Genomic DNA, 16147 nt, shown 5'->3' with positions numbered 1-16147 from the left:
TGACGTAGTAAAAAAAAAGGTCATCAATGCTGGTCGGTCTCTGGCTTCAAAGTGGAGAGCAAATAATTTGACATCAAGGCTGATGTTTTTTCTCACTTTTTAGTTTTTGATTCTCAAATTTAACTCCCCCAAAATAGTCAATTAGATTCACAAAAAATAGTCATTTACAGTATATTAGAAGGAACATCGACCTGACTCAGCCCTTCTAACAAACTAAACGCATGAGTCAATTCAGATCTCGAGTAATACTTGTACCGCTTCTCTTTAATGTAATAGAATCCACCTAATGAGAATAATTTCAGATCCCTACTAATTACAACACAAACTGTTTTAAAATCAAATTGAAAAAAAAATATGAAAACAAGAAAGTGAAATAAAATTTTCACAACCAAGCCGTTTAGTCCTAAATTGCTTACACAACAACTTGTGTTACACACTCACGAAACCTTTCAGGTAGGTTTGGCGTCTAGATTGGTAAAGAGAACCCCTTGACCTCCGGCCGCAAGTTCATAACAAGGCAAAAACCTTATATCATATGAAGGCGGAGAGGCTTAAATCAAGGACAATATGACTGGTAGTGAGACAAGTGATATATAAAAAAGAACGGTTTGTTTACCGTCAAATATGGTTTCATAAGCTGGAAGTTCTGAAAATCCCAACTTGGTTGTCCTCAATATTAAATCAAGGACAATATGACTGGTAGTGAGACAAGTGATATATAAAAAAGAACGGTTTGTTTACCGTCAAATATGGTTTCATAAGCTGGAAGTTCTGAAAATCCCAACTTGGTTGTCCTCAATATGTAAGACCTATTCTCACTATCTAGTTCCTCGTAAATGAGTCAACACAAGTAAAGTCGATATCACCAAGTTCTAACGCTCAAAATCATTTAGATCGTAGATAAGATATTCCAATCATATAGAAGATCACAATACTAACAGCCTACCAAAATAACGACACAATTCAAAGAAAAATGATAAAATGGGTAGGGAGAAGTCTCTCCATTTCATCTCATATTAAAGCTTTTACGCGAAACTTCAACTCTTACCTTGGTGGTGTCTCATGTTGTTGGCAAGTAGAAGCTCAATATCAACAACAATCTCCTGCACGTAGAAAATATTTCACATCTTGAGGCGTCGGTTAGAGAACATAAACAAACTCTACGATTATTTGTACTAACTGCTTACTCGGGTCAAAACATAAACCTGAGAAATCCGGAGGATCATGTACAAGATAACATCCATTCATTGACTTAAACATCCTTTAGCACAAACAGAATTTTAGAAATAAAATCAAACCAACATTTCAATCAGAATTAACTTAATAAGTATAATCAGCTAAAGAAATCATCAGCCTTCATTAAATAAAACAACAGGTAGCAGAGATTATCATCATATTACTCAATTGATGAGAGAGAGAGAGAGAGAGTACAATTAAGCAACATGAAGAAAGCTGTTTCTTGATTTATTAGAAGCGCAACATAAGATCTGAAGCTAGAGACTAAGAACCGAACATCCATGAACATAATTTCAAAGGTTCAAACTTAACATGGATTAGGTGTAAACCAAATGGGAGGACGACTTTTAAACCAGGTCTTGGGGACACGATATGGAAGTGGTTTAATACTACCATCCCCTAAGCTGAACACACCCATATCATAGTGTCCAGGTCCATCATCGTACATGCCTGAGTAGTCATCAGAGAAATAGATGCAGTTTCCTTCACATCCAGGGCTATCAGTAGCTGAGAAACACATGGACGAAAATCCACCACCGACGAACAATACCCTATCTCCTAAGTTGGTAACTTTTACCCATTCGTGCTCGCTCCAATCAAATGTATAAACATCAAACCCAGCTGTTTCAAAGCTAAAATTGTTAAGGCAACTTTTGTCAAAGCCTAAAGGCAAATACTTAAGCTTATTACAAGGTAAATTCTCAATATGCCGGCAAACAAGTAATAAATCTCCCAACACATCCACGAGATAAAGGATCTCACTAGTAGACCCCGTGATTGGTGATGATCTTACAAGCACTTGTTTAGTAACCCCATTAATAAGATCTAAAGTTACTAGAGATCCTGTAGGATAAACAGCATAGAATAAATCTTTGTAATATATGACATCATGAATGTAATTGTTGTCAGGAACATCATGTATCATGTTCCAAACTTCACTGCCTTTTTTACAGAAAGCCAGTCCGCGCTGTGAATGAAAGATTGCTACAGCAATGTAATCTTCGTTTGAAGAATTAGGATTTGAAGACAAAACGACTTTCTGAATGAATCCATCACACATCTCATAAAAATTAAGGGGATAAATTTCTCCGGAATGAGAACTCTGGAGAAGGTACTCTCCACCATCATTTCGAATTTCAAAACCTAATATATTTGGGAACGATGTTAGAGGTGGAAGTTGTACTCGATTCCTTGTGATGGGGTTGAAGAGAAACATGTTTGCGTCGATATCTAATAAAGTAAGCCACCCTTGCGAAGACCCACAGCAAGCAATCTTGCTACCTGAACATAGCTCCGGTAGATTTGACAAGTAAATACTCGTTTCTGAAAGATTGAAGAGACAACGATAGTTCTTAATTTTTGGATCAAATGGAAGTATTATCCATGGGATTTGTGTAGGTAGGTTGCGGGGGATCGGTGATGTACTGGAACGCCATTTAGGACAGACGGCACGAAATCTAACATAATCAATTAAGTTGGTGAATTTATTACAGATAAAATCTAAGAGGTCAGGTGGAGTTTGAGAAAAATCCGCTACCATGGTTTCTTTCTTGATTGAGCTCAAAAAATCAGTAAATGAAAGAGGATTACCCATCAGGAGAAAAGATCTAGATTAATGAAGGGCAAACAGAGAAAATATCTTGATCTACCAACTGGTTGTGGATCGATTCGAATCTGCCATTAACCCCAAACCACAGATATATTCCTTCGACCAAAACGGAGGAGAAACAACTGACACTGGGAGTTAGTAATACTAACTCAATAGTGCTATATATATCGTCAGTAGGTAGAATCCCGATTAAGGTACATGCATCTAGAAGGTTACAATTCATTTTTCTTAATATAAACAACTATAGTTTGTAAACATAATTTACTATATATATCTCCGGAATACCAAGATTAGACATGAGGTTGATGTGAAGTATATTTCACTAAAAGTATAATCTTAAAGACTGGCCCAAGGACGTAATAAATATATGGCCACAATGTTGTAAAGATTAAACAAATTCATCAAAATCCACTTTAAAAGTAGCAACAAAATCAACGACCAGCTTTATTTCTTTCAAGATTTCCCTTACATGTGGCTGTAATAAAAATTTTCTTTTTTTAATCGAGAATTATTGGTTTCTGTGCAGTCGCGGAGGGAAATTGAACCTTCTCTAATGGAAAGAGTTTATGATTAAGATGTGAGAGGAGAACCATTTATGTATTTTATTTTTATTTTTTGTGGACTTGGTAAAGTCTTGAATAACTTAACCTGTAGATTTTCCAGCATTAGCAACTAGGATTCTAGGAACTCTTTTTCCCCTTGTACCAGCGAAATTTGACTATGACCAAAAGATTGCTAACTCAAGTTGTTGGTTGGTATACAGACTGCAAGAAGGATGAAGCTCAGGAATCCAATTCCCGAACAACCACCTGCACAATTTTTTGAGGTATCAGTCTATCAGATACGGTGACAATGACCAGTCGCATTAGATGAAAAGATACGCTTTAAGGGATTTATAAGCAAATCAGCTTTCAATACAGATGATCAGAGTCATCGAAAACCAAATCCAATTCTCCTTTGGCTTGGACAATAGAACTTCTTTAAGAGTCATTTTTGAAAAAAAGAAGACAAACTAATCCTTTTCAAATAAGCTTTGCATTCTTGTTGATTTCTGTGTTGAAAGTTGATCTGTTATTTGCAATATTATCTTTCCATCACCTCTTAATGCCGATACAATACAAAAGCACAGTGACAATTTCAAAGATAGCATCAAGAACGAGACGTGATAATAATTTAGAATTTAGTAAAAGATCACATGTTCGACAAACAAAAATGCTTCATTTTAGGTATGAGGAATGTTTGGAGTTTGGACAAACGCCCCGCATTAGAACAAGCTTCTGCAGAGGGTCTAAAGTTAAAACGAAGAATATCATCATCCATTATGCAGTTCATACCATCACGGTAACAATGATTGCACTATAAGTAAGAGTAGAACTTAATGGACAAAACTTTGTCACGATGTTAGCATGAAACATACTCGTGTCTAACCCATGGACTATACTTTATTAGCTCATTTTGAAGTAATCACTTTTCTTTTTCTAAATAGGTTTCTGCGCTTCGAGTCCCATCTTCATGGACGGATGGACCAGTGCCCAGAAGCTAAAACTTATTGTTTCCAAATCTGTGAAACAAGTTTCATATGATATTGGTAGGACTGGTCACCATATCAAAAGCCTGTTATTACTTTCAAGAAGTTAAGAAGATCACAACTGCAAATACATCCTATAGTTTTCCTAATAGATTAATTTGTTCAACATTGATACATGGTGTATAACTGTATCACACGAATCGCCTCAATAAATGATTTTATTTCTACTTTTACAAGTAAACATGGTTTTCGAAAACGACCAAAAACACAAACTCCACCCAATTTGTGTATCTGTATCTACTTCTCAATTCATTTCTTCTTCTCTTCTGTTTTTTAGAGGTCACAAAAGTTCATGGTATAGACTTTAGGCATTTGTAAAAGATACAATTATTTCATCAGTTAGAAAAATCACTAATGAGATAATCAGAGGAAAGATTTTGGTTTAAGGAGATCAATTATCAGTTCTTTCCATAATTCAAAAACAAGCTGATAAACTCATAAGCTTGAATCAACCATGTAATAACTTCATTGAAGCATTTGATCAAACACTTAAAAGGCATGAAAACTCAATACCCAAGAAACAAGAAAATCATCAAAACAACAAATACCCAAAAAAGGAAAGAGTTCCATTACCTCATATTTTGAGTTTAATCATTTGATCCAACTTATTGAGAGAGAATCAATTGTCAGCAGTAAATGGGACACAGAAGCCTGGAAGAGATGAATCTAGACACAGAAGGAAAGTAACTATGAAAATTTGGATTATTTTGACAGTGGGTTGTATTATTATCTACCCAGAAGCTACCAAAATCACAATTCCTTCCGACCAACTTCGTGAGTTTTTGGACCATTACGATAGGAGGAAAAATCCTCTATACATATTTCATTCAAACGGTGTTAGAGCAAGTCCAATCCCAGCCTGTCTTAGGCCGAAAAAACCAGTTTTTCACCTAAAATTATTGACATTAGATGAGCCTCTAAAATTCAGCTCCAGCTCCAGTCTATCTTGAGGCCGAAAAATTTGTTCATGTGGGAAACGCGTGTGTGAACTTTTAGTTGGTGTGCGAAGAAAGTGTGTGATTTTATGTATATATAAAACACGTGTTTGAACTATTTTCGAAATAAATTTTTTTCCAAGGTTGAAAAATTATTCGGAGACCGACATTTGGTGGGATATATTTTAATTATTAATATTTAAGTTTTTCTAGAATTTTAAAAAGAATTAAAACTAATTAAAATTACAAAATTATTATTTACATTAAAGAAAAATAAAAAAAAAAAAATTGGAGAAGATCCTAGCCGTTGGATTTCATCCGACGGCTAGGATCACCCCAACATGACCGTTGGGACTCCCCAACGGTCATGTTGGGGAGCCTTCAGTCGCCCCTATCATTAGGGGCAACTGAAGGAGGAGCCCCAGCCTCCGCTCCAAGCGGCTGGGCTTGGAGCGGGTGGCTGAGGCCATAATTTCAAAATTATGGCCTCAGCCGGCTGGGGCTGGACTTGCTCTTAGTACGCCCCACAAGTATCCTGACCGAATCTCAACCGGAGTATTTGGACGGCTATGCCAGAGTCTTCTCACTTTTTGGAGGGTGCCTGTATCACAAAATACAAAAATGATGGTACGCCCGACAAGTACCCCGGTCGAACCCGGACAAGGTAATTGGACGGGCATGATCTAGTGAGAGGAAGTCAAATCTCTCACTAGATCATGCCCGTCCAAGTACCCCCGCCGGTATACTTGGCGGGCATACCATCATTTTTGCTGGCATACACCCTCCCACAGGTGAAAAGAGTATGGAGAGAAAATGAAAATCAGCGGTCAAAATATTTTCGGAGATGTGATACACGAATTTAGATAGAATAGACTCTCAAATCATGACGGTTGAATGTAGGGAAGGGAAAAAGTCCGCAAACCCGAAACCCGTCGCGGGTACCCGAGTGCGTTAGAGCCCGCGGGTACCCGAAACCCGAAGGCGGGTTTAGCCCGACCGACCCGATAAAATCAACGGCGGGAATGCGCAGCGCAAACGAACGTGAGCTGCTATACCGAATCCCCCGCTGGCCATCGGGGACCGAGTGGTAAGGCCATGATCTGCAGGGGAACTAACCACTCATTCTTCCATTGGGGACAGGTGCACGAACGACAACTCCAAACGTCACACATCCGCCGCCTATGCTACCTGACATCCCGCCCGAGCCCGCCCGATAATCTTTACCCGACATAAACCGCTTAATAATGTCATCCATTTATATGATAATACCTATGCACATTATATGTATACTTGCTTGTATGTATTAATGTATGCATGTATAACATATATATAGATATATTTTTAAAGTATTTCAAGTGTATAATATATATATACATATATTGTTGTCCAAGTGAGGAATGCCCTTGACACAACATTGTTAAGAGAAATTTAATTAAATTTTATTTCGATAGAAATTTCGGTACCATCGGAATAGAAATATTTTGGTGATTTCGACCGAGATATTTTGAAACTGGTGAAAACCCGATACTCGACCGCCCGGAACCCGAAAAACCCGAAAAGTTTGACGGACTTGGACGGGTTTTGGACACTAGGATTTTTAAAATAACCCGCCCGATTAAACGCGAAAGCCCGACTGGATAGAAAGTTTCAAAGCCCGACCAAGGGCGGAGCCAGGATTTGAAAGCACACATGACTAGCCTAAAATTACTATAAAACAAATGGTTGAAAAGAAATTTTTTGTTTTCGTGGATCTCTTGTTTGGAAGACGTAAGTTTAGTGTATTTACAATTGGCTAACTAAGTTAATTAACGAGCATGTATCCTAATATTTTTTGCCAAAAGTCAGCCGGTAATTAATTTAGAACGCTAAAACTTCTATTAACCCTAAGAATAATGGATTTTTTAACAATGATTTAAACTGTAGAGATTATCGTTACTGTAATTTTGTTAACCTTACGAATCCATAGTAAATGCAGTACAATCTTATTTCATTAGCGGCATATAGTTTTGATTAAAGCGTTAAAGAACTAATGCATCGGGAACAAAACTGAAAGTTGACAAAATTGATCTTCACACATCTCTCTCTGCCGAATATACTACTACTTTTTATTAGTCTTGATTGATCGTAGTAAATATTACAATGTAAATATATACTAGTATTTATTCGTTTTAATTATCTTTAATATTACTTGAAATAATATAACTAGTAAAAAGAATTACTTATAAGTGTAGAAACACTTTTCTTATAAAAAAAACTTGAATTTGGGGGTGAGATTTGAACTCAAGACCTCATGTGTGGGCGGTAAGTGCTTCACCACTAAGCTATTTGTTTACTTCATGGCTGAAATTTTTGAGATACTTGATAAAAGGATCCCTGGCTGCATGTTACTAAGTATCATCTTTGAGATATTTGGAAAAACCATCTCTGGTTGCAGTCAGGGATGGTCTCCAAGTACCTCCGCCCATGGGCCCGACTCAATGAATAATATGAATACGACCGGCCCGACCTGGACCGATTCCCACCCATAGTTGAATGGTTGATTTCATACCCACCCATAGTTGAATGGTTGATTTCATATTCTTTCTAGAGTTGGTTTTGACATTGGCAGCCCAATCATTTTCCTTCATTCAATTAAACAAGGTTGAGTCAAATAGTGATAATACTTGACTAGAAAAAATACTTATCATCCTATTCTTGAAGCAAATCCGTTTTAGTTGGATAGTAACCTGTGTATCTCTTGATTAGGAAATCTAATTAATATTTTATCAAGGTAATAACATGTGTGTCAATCATGATGTTCTTTTCTAATTGTACATAATACAAATTCTTTCAAATTCTAAAATTTGAGTCAAATTAAATTTATTCCACAAATTCTATTTTAAGGGATTATATCAAACTAATTATATTCTGATTATAATCATAAGTAGTAGTCCCATGACTAAAAATGGTTTCATCTTATTATAAAATTACATTTTTCGTCCTTTTGATTTAGGATAGTTTAGTCCCAAATTATGCTTACAAGAGTAACCTATTCGTTCAAACAGTTCCAAGTTAGAACCATGACGAAAATTTGGATCACAGTAGCTGAGTAGCCCTACCACAAAGAAGAGCATTACGGGGGATGGGATTTTCGTCTCTGGATGATTGTACTGGCGAATAAACACGTAAATAAAATTGTTGACCAAGGTATTGACGCGACCAAAGCTCCGTTCTTAAGTTCCACATTCCAACATTATCTAGTGATACATAAATAGCTGTCCATGAATTTGGATAAACCTGCAAATCCAAGAAAATTGGGATTCCGTCGTTAAATTTAGCATAGTTTAGTACTAATATGATAATTTTTTAGTTTTAAGACATGATTGAACCTGAATAGTACAGCGTGAAACTGCGTCTCTAAGATTATATTGTGTCCTACTAGAAGGAGTCCACGATCCTTCATCCATCCTGCATCACAAAACCCAAACGATAATGTCTTCGGTAATCAATTATGATTAAACTAATGTATACACTCTGTATTTAAACAGAAGTCCATACCCAACCACGAAGAAAGAATAACCATCAAGGTGCCAACTCTGAACAATGCCTTCATGGTTCTCAAAAACAATCTCAACAAATGATCTATAATCTGCAGCCATGACCGATGTGTCTAAGTGCATCATTCCATTGTTGGAAGGGGTATCAGGAATACTTCCAAGATGGAAAACGCCTTGAATGTTGAAGTGGTCTGCAAGTTTTAGAGGAGTATCGGCAGGTACAAATGAGACACCATTAACAGCGTACCGTTGTTTGCCATTGATTACACCTGCAGAATTTGAGAGGCGGATGGTTCGTGTAACGTCGATAGTACCGTAGTGGTATGAGCCTTGTGGGTTCGGTCTAGGTCCACTGGCTGTAAGGTTGGTCCTAGCCAAGACATAAGACATGGTGCATATATACATTAGTCAAGTGATCTAAGAGACGAATTCCATATGACAGAGAGAAGAGGTACCCAATAGTGCGAGCTTGGCGAAGAGACCAGTCATAATTGGAGGTAGGGCCACGAGGGGGAGTGCCAGACACTGGAATAACAGAGTTACTATAATGAAGAACGGCAGTGCTAGTAAGTTCTGTGCCGATGAACCGAGTTGATACAGCAATATAGTAGTCCTTAACTGGTTGATCAGCTGTCACTAAAACTGAACACGATTGCCCCACGTGGATATCCACCGAAGAATAAGTGACCTGTTGAGTGTGGGTTCCTTCCACTTCTATTAGCTTCATATTGTGCCCTTCGATCCTCAAATTAAGTGTATTCTGTAGTCCCACATTTGATATTCGGAACCTATAAGTTTTTCCTGCATTGATATCCAATAACACGAACCGTGAAAATGAATCGGTTCAAAATAATTTTGTTGTATCAATATAATGACTCTCAGTGTAAACAACTGAAGTACCTTGTTCCACCGTGAAGGATTCACCGGTGGGTCCATGGCCGTTGATGAGAATTCCATTAGGTACACCCAAACGCATGCCATCATCTAAAACTGCCTTCAAGTGCTATAATGCCATAGTGATTTTGTCATTAGGAATTATATCTAGCAAATTAATGTAATTCTAGTCGAGACAATGACTTCTTGGGGTCCTAATGACTAATGAATCTTGATCTGATAGAGCTAGGCGTAAACTTATAAGGGGTAAATCTTTGTAGAAAACTATAGCTGAAGAGGTTGAAACTTCCCAAAACACTAAAGTTAAGTTGAATGTGTTTCAACCACAGCTGACTATCTGTTACACGACGCTCACAACAAAATTTGTGCACACGAGCTATCAAGCGGGGCTGAGTCACTTAAAATTAGACGACATAAGTTCCCTTCTGTGGAAATGTGTCACTAAGAAATCAAGAGTCCGTAGTATCATAGTTGATAATTGGCTCGAAAAATCTGGGCCGACCACAGAGTGAGAGCTGATGTGGTTAGCCCAGATTGGTCGGGGATCCTCTCTCTCTCTCTCTCTCTTTAACTTGTCCGTCCGATTTCAGCCGACCACATTAACTCTCGGCCTGTGGTAAGCCTAGATTTTTAGGAATTTAACGTTTTTGCCTCAGCATATAACTGCAATGGTTTCAGATTTTTGTGCACAAATAAGTAAACCTATTTAATTCAAATCCAAGTTTTGGTTTTCGAAAAATAAATAAATAAAGAGTTAATTCCTATATGGCCCCCTACTTTGTGACCAGCTTCCTTTATGGCCCCCTTTTTTTCGTAAATTCAAATATGGCCCCCTATTTTTAGACAAATGGCATTACTACCCCTCTGATTAATGTATTTTCAAAATAAAATAAAAAACAAAACCTAAATTCCACCTCACTTCCTTCTCCACCACTCATCTCTCTCCACGTCACCCCTCTCTCCACGTCACCCCTCTCTCCAACTCACCTCTCTCTCTCTCTCCAACTCATCTCTCTCTCTAACTCACCTCTCTCTCTCTAACTCATCTCTAACTCACCTCTCTCTCTCTAACTCACCTCTCTCTCTCTAACTCACCTCTCTCTCTCTCTCCAAGTCACTCCTTCTTCTCCGACCTAGGTCGCCGGCCGGAAATTTTTTCCGGCCGGCGACCTTAAAAAAAAAAAAACAAAATTTTTTTTTTTACTTCTCTCTCTCTCTCTCTCTAGAAACTCCGGCGAAGGGGAAACCCCTTCGCCGGAGTAGGTCTGTTCAAGAACAGACCAGATCTGTTCGTGAACAGATCTTCAAGATCTGTTCGTGAACAGATCTGGTCTGTTCGTGAACAGATCTTGAAGATCTGTTCACGAACAGACCACGAAGGTCTGTTCTGGAACAGACCACGAAGGTCTGTTCAAGAACAGACCGTCTCCGGCGAAGGGGAAACCTTCGCCGGAGTTTCTAGAGAGAGAGAGAGAAGTAAAAAATTTTTTTTTTTTTTTTTTAAGGTCGCCGGCCGGAAAAATTTTCCGGCCGGCGACCTTGGTCGGAGAAGAAGGAGTGACTTGGAGAGAGAGAGAGAGGTGAGTTAGAGAGAGAGAGAGGTGAGTTAGAGAGAGAGATGAGTTGGAGAGAGAGAGAGGTGAGATGGAGAGAGAGAGATGATGTGGAGAGATATGTGTGGAGGAGTAGGAAGTGAGGTGGAATTCAAATTTTTTTTTTTCTTTTATGTTGAAAAAATATTAATAAGAAGGGTAATCAGGACATTTACCTCAAAATAGGGGGCCATATTTGAATTTACGAAAAAAAGGGGGCCATAAAGGAAGCTGGTCACAAAGTAGGGGGCCATATAGGAATTAACTCATAAATAAATACTACGGATGAAAATTGACCTTGTGATCATAAAAGTACCAATCTCCAATAAGAACAGAGTAATCAGCATGAGGTTGAGGGAAAGGAACAGGAATGTTGGGTCTACTGAGAATCCTAATGGCTCCATACCCTCCTGCTGCCTTTTGAAAATCAAGAGATGGAAAGTAATAGAAGCTTCCAATTTGATCTTTTACTTGAATTTTGTAAGTGAAGTTCTTCCCTGGAGGGATGGGACAATTAGTCCCATATACTCCATCTTCCCATGAATTCCTCCTTTGTTGAATTCCACTCCTATATTTATTACATCCCCAAATTATTAGCGAAAAATTTGTACTCAAAGAAAAGAAAAATGGGGGACGACCACAACCTGAAAGCTGATGTGGCCGACTCCTATTAGTCCGGAAATCCCTCAACCGCGGGAGGCGGCCACATTAGCTTTCAGTGAGCTTCTCAAATATTTCTTGAAAAATAAAGTGAATGTTTCTTTTAAGTGTGCCATTTAGCAGTTAAGAAACTTCTTTTAAACATGGAGGGAGTTATTATTTTTTACCAATACAACTAATTAATAACTGAAGCTCAAATGAGAGAGAGACCAAGAGATGAGGAAAGGTTCAGGCAAAGCATTGAAGACATTGATAATGAGATTATCATTAGTAACCGAATGGATTTCAGGACCAGGAAATTGGCCATTGATCAATATTCCCTGCATTTATTCCACAAACTTAATTCTAAAATAAAATTAAAAAAGATGATTGTAAAGATAAAACTTTCGAAGTCTAATTCGAATTTTTTAAGTGAATAATTGAGTGATAAAGATTAAGAAAACAAGCCTGTTGACGAACACCGAGAGGATATATATCACCATAACTTATACGCCAATCGAAATATCGATAAGGATCTTCTGCACTCACTACTATGAGTAAAACCAACATTAGTGAAATCACCATGGAGGATGCTTCCATCTTGTTCAGTTTAGAGAGAGAGAGAGAGAGAGAGAGAGGGTGGTTCCTTGCAAATGAGAGAGAGAGGAGGAGAAGAAGAAGAAGAGGGTTAATTATGTGGGTTGTTTATCATGAGAGATTAGATGCTTTAAAACAGGAAAGTTTGCATTTTAAAATTGGTTTAGAGAGAAGATGATTTGAGATGCAGTTCAAAAGTAGGAGTGGGGAAAGGAAATTGGTTTCGGTTGGGTAGTGTCATTGGTATGAAATGACTAATTACACCAACATACTCATCCTACCTATTAAATACCTACATATTTTTAGCCATATAAAAAGATACTTCACTGCGTGGACGTCAAATCGTCGAACGGTTTTATATTGGTGGTTCGCTCCAGTCTCCAAATATGGGTATTTACGTAGTTATATTGTGTGCTTATTAGAACAAATTAACAAAATAAGTAAAAGTAGTATAAATGGCCAAAAAGACAATTGTTTATAATCGTGTATAAAACAATAAGGATGTTTACAATTCCCGAAAAATTGAACATTAATACATTAATCCGAGCGAGATGACGGTTGACATTTGCTCGCCCACACTTTAACCAGAGAAATGTTTGTTTTCAACAGAACAGAGTTATAGGAGTTCCTTACTCATCAAGCAAACATTCACAGAGTTTGTGCCTCTCAACCACCAAATAAACAACAAAAACAAGTAACCATTTCAAGCCATTCCTCATGTGTGGATTGGTTCAAATATATATACTATCTATATAATATAAACAGTTACCATAACAAAGAGTTTCAAGAAGATTATATTGAACTTATAGACCATACTCATAACACCGTCGTCAGCTACGAGTCTAGGGCCAGGAGACGTAATTATCTGAATGTTGTCATGGGAGAAAGACATGGCGGGGTAAAGGAGTGGGAAACTAAGGGCCGTGTGTGGCTGGAGGAGGCGAGACACCCATAATATATAGAGACATAGTTTTTACTAATCAAATACGCCCTAAATGAGAAAGACGGTGGCGCCAGAATACAAAATAGAACCTTTTTGAGAGGCAGCAGGGATGGCGAAAGCCATGCCTTTGACACCATCTTCTAACATATAATTCTCCGATCTCCACAAAAAGAAACTTATATAAAAGAAATCTGAAAATGTGATGCACAGTTTTATAGTGATAATGCATTACAATGTGATCATCGACAAGCGCTAGTTGTTGCAACCAAAATGTACGATTATCAAACTTTCCTCAAATTATAATCGTCTACTAATAATCCGAACATCAACTGGACATCAGTAATCTGAGATTATGGCTTCCTTCCTAGGCATCCTTGATGGTATTCCCCCAACTAATAGCCATGATAGCTGCTCATGGACCCCTTCTTCGCAGTATGGCTTTTTCTCAGGTGAAATCCTGCTACAGAATTTTAGTTGCAGAGGATCAAGAGGCAACTTTAACTTCAAGCTTATCTGAACCAAGAAAATACAACCTAGGACTGACAAATTCCACATTTTGAAACTATGAATTGTGTGTGGTGTTTGCCAGGCAATATTCAGAATCTACTTGCTCAATGGACGAAGATCAAGACATCAAAGAGCAGTAGGCAGCTGCATGAACATATCCCCCATGCAACCATATGGTGTATTTCGAAAGAAAGGAACAAAGCTACTTTGAAGGAAAACCAATAGATTACTCTCCTATCATTTTGTTAATCAAGAGAACCTTATACTATAGGAGTAGAGGTAAAACGTCTTATCCAAATTTCGTTTATAGTCGGGAGGCTATGTTTACAACAAGTTAGTTCTCTCTAACTTCTTCTTACTTGTATATACTCATTTTTTTTAATATAATACTAATTCGTCATTTCAAAAAACTGTACATCAATAGTCTGTGATTAATTATCAGGGTTCATCTTCGTAACCTTTTCACGATCTAGGAAAAGACGCGTAACTATACGTTCAACACAATGACAATAGCACATGAAAATGAAGGAATGCGGACTATTAGGCATTAGCTACTAATTTCAAGTTCAGAGAAATGAATTTAAACACAATGAGATAAACTCCTGAATTCTATTTGCTTGACGTCTTATTCGGGCTAACTCAAGAGTTTCCACCTAATTATCCTCCTCAATGATAAAGCAATTGACAAACAATGAAGATCTTATTCTAACTTCAAGTTCAATTCGCTTGTGTTTTCTCCATCTAGTTTTAGTATAGCAAATTGCAAACAAGAAGGTAACCAACTGTCACAAAATTACAAAATATGCGAAGCTTAATTATGCACGTCAGGGTTCTTTCTTTCGTTTCTTAAGCACATAATGATGTTAAATTACTCTCTTGAAGCCCATGGATTCACAAAGAAATTCATGATCAGGAATCCAACCTATAATTGATTAACAACCCATGAATCATTATTGGATATAGTGTCAAGAAAATGAGTAACCTCGCCTCTCTCAAACGATTTCATTCAAGAAGATAACTTAAATCTTTCACCACAAGCACTCATGTTCTATCATCTATAAGGTACCTAAACCTAAACCATCTGAGTTGAATGCTTATCAATGTTAGGATATGACTTTGTCCCTAATTATTCAAAATATTGTTTAACTCAATACTCATAATCAAGGGCATAAAACTCTAATAGAAACAATGTAATTAGAAGGGAAAAAACAGGTCAATTGATAATCTGACATCAAATTATTATAAAATTTTCAACTACTTCATTCAAAGGTTTTAATAAGTGAAGAATCACGTATCATTACATTCATGAAAGATGCAATTAAAACCCTAAGTTCATTAAAGGAGAGAAAATGAAAAGCCCTAAAATGACTCACTTTTGGATCAGTTTTCATCAGATGCAAAAAGGGTGCGAAGTCGGGAAGCTAAGAGACCAGAAGGATCAAGAGCTGCTTCATCAAGAAGACTACGTTTGATGTTCTTCATTCTTTCAGTAAGGGCTTCATGTTCATCTCTAAGAGCATAGTTATCTTCTTGAAGATCATAAAGACGGTACTTTTGACCAAGAGATCTCATACTTAGAAGTAAGATTCCTGCCATTGCGAATAGCTGAATGAAACTGTCTTTCCTTTTGATGGCGTTTGCTATAAACCCTACTTGTTTTTTAGGGTTTTGAAACCCTGAAGATGAGCTTGGCGACGGAGACGCCATGGGTTAGTTTCGATTACCTCAGAGGCTCAGATCCTCAGTTGCGTAGAAAGTAGAAACCCGGAGAGATGAGTTCCCGAAATATTGTGTAGATGAAATTCGGGTGGGTCAATAGACGCCCTCAATAACTTCTATTGGCACCCCTTCACAGGCAAATTTTGTGGGGTCTTTCCGTCTTTATGTGTAATTTGGGCGCCAACCCAATTATGATGGGCTCCTTTAGAACTTCCTAACTTTTTCTTTATGAGTTAACCCAGAATTTCATTCATAGTTTCATACGTACCAACAAAATCCAACACATTACATGGGTTTGAGTCATTTGACTCCTTTGAATACAACATGGATTTACTAAAGTAAATTACGACAT

At 37.5% G+C, this 16147-nt stretch overlaps 2 protein-coding genes and 1 long non-coding RNA gene across 6 annotated transcripts; all 3 read right to left on the bottom strand.

Moving 5' to 3' along the window:
• Positions 1 to 118: 118 nt before the first annotated feature.
• On the bottom strand, positions 119 to 5438 carry LOC147544941 (putative F-box protein At5g55150). 3 transcript variants are annotated; one of them, XR_015223588.1, is made up of 3 exons: positions 5007 to 5438; positions 3494 to 3654; positions 119 to 1103 (listed from the first exon to the last, which is right to left on the bottom strand). XR_015223588.1 is itself a non-coding variant. In XM_086635987.1 (3 exons), exon 3 carries the CDS (start codon positions 2450 to 2452, stop codon positions 1544 to 1546), a length of 909 nt encoding a protein of 302 aa, XP_086492113.1. In that variant the 5' UTR covers positions 2453 to 2517; positions 3494 to 3654; positions 5007 to 5438; the 3' UTR covers positions 1304 to 1543. The 3 variants fall into 3 exon arrangements, 1 of the variants encoding a protein (XP_086492113.1); XR_015223587.1 differs by lacking the exon at positions 119 to 1103 and adding an exon at positions 1304 to 1857; XM_086635987.1 differs by lacking the exon at positions 119 to 1103 and adding an exon at positions 1304 to 2517.
• Positions 5439 to 8210: 2772 nt separating this feature from the next.
• Positions 8211 to 13224, bottom strand: LOC147544940 (L-ascorbate oxidase homolog). 2 transcript variants are annotated; one of them, XM_086632511.1, is made up of 8 exons: positions 12498 to 13224; positions 12261 to 12370; positions 11688 to 11958; positions 9805 to 9907; positions 9360 to 9705; positions 8906 to 9274; positions 8737 to 8815; positions 8211 to 8644 (listed from the first exon to the last, which is right to left on the bottom strand). In XM_086632511.1, the coding sequence occupies exons 1-8, from the start codon at positions 12627 to 12629 to the stop codon at positions 8444 to 8446; spliced, it is 1611 nt and encodes a 536-aa protein (XP_086488637.1). In that variant the 5' UTR covers positions 12630 to 13224; the 3' UTR covers positions 8211 to 8443. The 2 variants fall into 2 exon arrangements, with proteins under 2 accessions (XP_086488637.1, XP_086488638.1); XM_086632512.1 differs by having other exon boundaries at positions 9805 to 9898; positions 12498 to 13205.
• Positions 13225 to 13730: 506 nt separating this feature from the next.
• On the bottom strand, positions 13731 to 15842 carry LOC147544939 (uncharacterized). Its single transcript, XR_015223093.1, has 2 exons — positions 15450 to 15842; positions 13731 to 14026 (listed from the first exon to the last, which is right to left on the bottom strand). It is a non-coding gene; the product is annotated as an uncharacterized LOC147544939 (long non-coding RNA).
• Between the last annotated feature and the right edge of the window lie 305 nt (positions 15843 to 16147).

This window comes from Eschscholzia californica, unplaced genomic scaffold (genome assembly GCF_041429995.1).
Source record: "Eschscholzia californica isolate CP2 unplaced genomic scaffold, dmEscCali1.0.p SCAF_4, whole genome shotgun sequence".
NCBI classification, from domain to species: domain Eukaryota; kingdom Viridiplantae; phylum Streptophyta; class Magnoliopsida; order Ranunculales; family Papaveraceae; genus Eschscholzia; species Eschscholzia californica.
Note: the sequence above shows the minus strand (reverse complement) of the source record. Positions and strands in the feature narration are given on the sequence as shown.

Coding starts and splice junctions, on each gene's coding strand:
- LOC147544941 (XM_086635987.1), bottom strand. CDS start 2,452: ATGTTTCTCTTCAACCCCATCACAAGGAATCGAGTACAACTTCCACCT.
- LOC147544940 (XM_086632511.1), bottom strand. CDS start 12,629: ATGGAAGCATCCTCCATGGTGATTTCACTAATGTTGGTTTTACTCATA. Junction 12,371..12,497: donor CTCTCGGTGTTCGTCAACAG/GCTTGTTTTCTT, acceptor GAATAAATGCAG/GGAATATTGATCAATGGCCA. Junction 8,645..8,736: donor TTTCACGCTGTACTATTCAG/GTTCAATCATGT, acceptor TTGGATTTGCAG/GTTTATCCAAATTCATGGAC.